This window comes from Daucus carota, chromosome 5 (genome assembly GCF_001625215.2).
Source record: "Daucus carota subsp. sativus chromosome 5, DH1 v3.0, whole genome shotgun sequence".
In the NCBI taxonomy this organism is placed as follows: Eukaryota; Viridiplantae; Streptophyta; class Magnoliopsida; order Apiales; family Apiaceae; genus Daucus; species Daucus carota.
The window spans coordinates 27,946,484-27,950,157 of record NC_030385.2 but is presented as its reverse complement, the minus strand read 5'-3'; the positions used below and the strand labels follow the sequence as shown (position 1 = coordinate 27,950,157).

The 3,674-nt window shown below is 52.7% G+C and overlaps 1 protein-coding gene across 1 annotated transcript; it reads right to left on the bottom strand.

The window, feature by feature from the left end:
- Nucleotides 1-468: 468 nt before the first annotated feature.
- LOC135152839 (uncharacterized) lies at nt 469-2,833 on the bottom strand. The gene is made up of 2 exons (XM_064093958.1): nt 2,509-2,833; nt 469-1,541 (listed from the first exon to the last, which is right to left on the bottom strand). The coding sequence occupies exons 1-2, from the start codon at nt 2,831-2,833 to the stop codon at nt 469-471; spliced, it is 1,398 nt and encodes a 465-aa protein (XP_063950028.1).
- Nucleotides 2,834-3,674: the final 841 nt, after the last annotated feature.

Sequence of the window (3,674 nt, the reverse complement as noted above, 5' to 3'; positions counted from 1 at the left end):
AGGAAAGACTAAGTGCTTTTACATACGCTATTGGGGAGTTAACACAAACGTATACATCAACATTCATCCACAAAGAAGGAAACGACCTTGAAGAACAAGGTCCCAAGGGTCATAACCCCCCAGAAAGCAAACAATGCGTACGCTTTCGACCAAAGGGCTATCCCCTATATTCGTTCTTTCTACCTGCATGAAGAGTTAGGCGACCAACACAAAAATATCCAAGGAAATACAACAAAGGCATACAAGGCAAGAAATGAAGAAGTGAAAGCAATTACATAAAAGATAAACTACAAGGAAAATTCCTCCCCACACCAACAGGGGGAGGCCCTTGTAGCATTAAAAATGTCTTGCGGAGCATTCGGAGGTGCCCGCACCCTCATCCAAAAAAATATTCAATTCGTGACGACAAGCGCCACGCACAAATTCACAATTCGTAGTTAAAAGTTGATTAAAAAGGGGGAGGGGAGATCAAGGAGCAACGGGAGAGGAGGAATCCTTTTCATCGCCAGCAGGAGGATCCTTGGAAGCCTGGGTTACTGCAGGAGCTGCAGCCGGAACCCCCTCCGGGGGCGTCACCTCAAGACCTACAGGAATTAACTCTGCAGGTTTCGGCTCGTCTTCGGCTACAGTTCTCCTTTCGGCACCGTCCTCGGAGAGACCCTGGGAGGTCGCCAAGACCTTATTCAGACCAGCTTCGTCCTCGGCCTTTGCTTCCTCTAAGGCCACCGCAGCATCGGGTCCCAGCTTGGCCCAATCATTGTCGGGGAAGAAGCGATAGGCGGACTTAACGCAATCTTTGACCCCTGCGGCAACCCCTGCCTCGAAGACGGCGGCCTCCCGCTCCTTCCTCGTCGCCCTCGCGGCGACTGCAGCCTCCTGCAACTCCTTCACCTGGCCCTCCAACCTCTTCACCATCTTCCCAAGGCCGTCTGTCTCCTCCTCCAAGGAACGCCTCACGGCGTCCTCCTTCCTCCTCTCCTCACGGGCTTTGGCTTCAGCCTCCTTCAGCTCCTGGTTGGCCTTCCGCACAAGATCTCTGTCTTTGACAGCGGAAGCCAGGTCCGCCTTAGCCTGCTTCAAATCCGCCCTCATCTTCTCATTGACCCGGGCTGTGTCAGCAACATGCTCCCCCATCTTCAGATCGAGGAACAAGCTCTTAGCGTTGGCCACCACCTTGTCATGGGTGGCCTCGGCTATTGAAAGCCTGTCCCACTCCCGAACGGTAGCCTCGGGAACCTGGTCAGAGAGCATTCGCTGAAAGAGCTGAGTCTTTTGAGAAGAGGAGGAAGCGGGAGAGCTGCGGGCCAGGGTTAACCTGGGCTTCTTGCTTGTACGGCCTTCAGCTGAAGACCCCGCCTCGGCAGCCTTGGAGGGGTCCCGCTTGCGACCCCCGGAGGAGGTCTTCTTCTGCTCCAGAGAAGGAGAAGGGAGCTGGGAAAGTGGCTTGACAGGAAGGGGAGCCTGAGAATCGGAGGCTTCCCCGAACAGATCCTCGTACTTAGTGGAACGCTTGATAAACCTGGGGATGTTGGCAGCCATATCTGTGGAAAGAAACAAGGAGAAGCAATTAGATAATATCCAAACATATACAGAAATACGGGAGGATGCAAGCATGGCAGACGGCATGAAAACTATAAAGCATGCAGGAATGAAATTTATAAAGCGAATATCACATAAGGAAAATAAGTTCAAGGGTGCAAGCTAAGAGGAAACCTGGGCTTCCCGTCGCCTCCACATCTGCACCCCCCTCATCAACGGGGGATGCATCTACCACCGTAGTGGAGAAACCGAGCCTCTCCAGATTCTCTGGAGTAAGCAGGCTGGAGCCATCACCTAGCTCGGTGGATAGCCCCAATACGTGCTTGGCCCTCTCAAGGGACTCTCCCGCCAAAGGGGTCTGCACTGGCATGTCTACAACAAACACAAGCATAAGGAAACTAAACGGGAACCCTAAAGGGCTAAACTAGACAATGAACAAAGGGAAAACTGGCTTACTGGGGGAGAGATTGAAGTCCTTCCTGTAGACTGGACAGTCATAGCAGTAAAGGAAGAGCTTCTGCCAGTCCGACATCGACTGGCGGTTGCCCTTGATGCCCTTCTTGTGATGGGTATTCCAGGCAGTGAGGTAGAAGAACCCTGGGGTCCTGCCGGTAAGTTTCAGCTGGAAGAACCAGCCCAACTCCAAGGCAGACATCCTCACCCCATGGTGGATGTCATAGAGGATGTAGAGGCAGACCGCCATTCGGTAGGAGTTGGGGGTGAGATGCATGGGGGAGACCTCATAGAAGTCCAAGACCTCCAGGATGAAAGGATGGAGGGGGAGAGACAAACCCAGCCTGAAGAACTGGGCGGAAAGCACGGCTTTGGGGTAGCCAGTGCGCGGCTTGAGGGTGTCAAAGCGGTGACACCTTTCTCCTGGCTTCGGGATCCCCAAGGTGCAGCCAGGGTTGCAGGACTCCAATAGGGACTGCAGCCGAGCAGGAGTCATGATGGAGTCCATATGCTCGCAGGCCAGGACTACAGCTGGAGGCTCGATCACCTCCACGGAAGCTTCAGCCTCCTGCTCAGCCTCCTCGGGGCTCCCCTCGAGGGCTTCAGCAGCAGGGTCCAGCGGGAGGCCCGAGGTCCCATCCGCCTTACTGGACTCAGAGGTGGTCCAGTTGAGCTCCTTCACCACCAAGTTGCGCCTAGAGCGGGTTCTGGAGCTAACCCCTAAACTGGGCCGGGCAGGCTGGAGGTCCTGGCTAAAGGAGGATCCCGTGTCGACCGCGACAACGGGAGCCTTGCTGGTGGCAGACTGAGAAGAGTGTGAGGACATGGATCCTTGAGACATCTACAAGAGGAAAGGACGGGTTAACGGAAGGACACAGCAAGATGTGAAGGAGTTGAAAGAAAGGAAAAAAGGAGGAGGAAAAAGGGTCTGCTGAAGGCTGGGCTACAAAGGTGGAGCCCTGCGAGTGCGAAGAAGGAATGGGAAGGCTTCAGTTGGAGCCCTAAAAGTATACGGGAACTACATCCCTCATAGGAAGCGGCACAGGCCACGGAGGACGGTTCATCTTCTTCGGGAAGCCCAACAAGGGACCCGGAACGAGAAACCTAATCCTAACCCTAATCTCAACCGCAACAATCAACGCCCAATCACAACCCTAAGATACCAGCTAAGCAAGTGTAGCAAGCAAATCACGCAAACAATACATTCACAGCAGATAAAGGGCACAAAAAGGGGGTTCGATTGTGAAAGAGGGGTTCCCCTGGAGGCAATTGGGAACCAAGGGTTTACAATCTAGGGCTACGATCATGGCCTCAAAGTAATGCGACAACATCAAGGGCGATAACCCAGTTGGGAAACAATCAGGGCCTAATTGGAGTCAATTAAAACCAGTGGTGTGTGTATATTTAAAGGATGAGTGTACATGTTTAACTATACTGGCATGCAGAGCAAATTAGCAGTTTAATCAAGCATAATAACATCAAGCAAGGCGAGTGTGAGTGTGTGCACGCATACCGAGGTGAACAGTCAAGAGAAAAAGAGACAAACAGGCATGGATCATATAAATGTTTAGGTGCAGACATGGTGCAAATGTAAAAGAAAAATAAAAACGAAGGCTTGAGGAGTGCATACCTTTGGTCGGAAGTTGGAAACGGAGACGGAGAAGTGAACGCCGGTGAGAAAG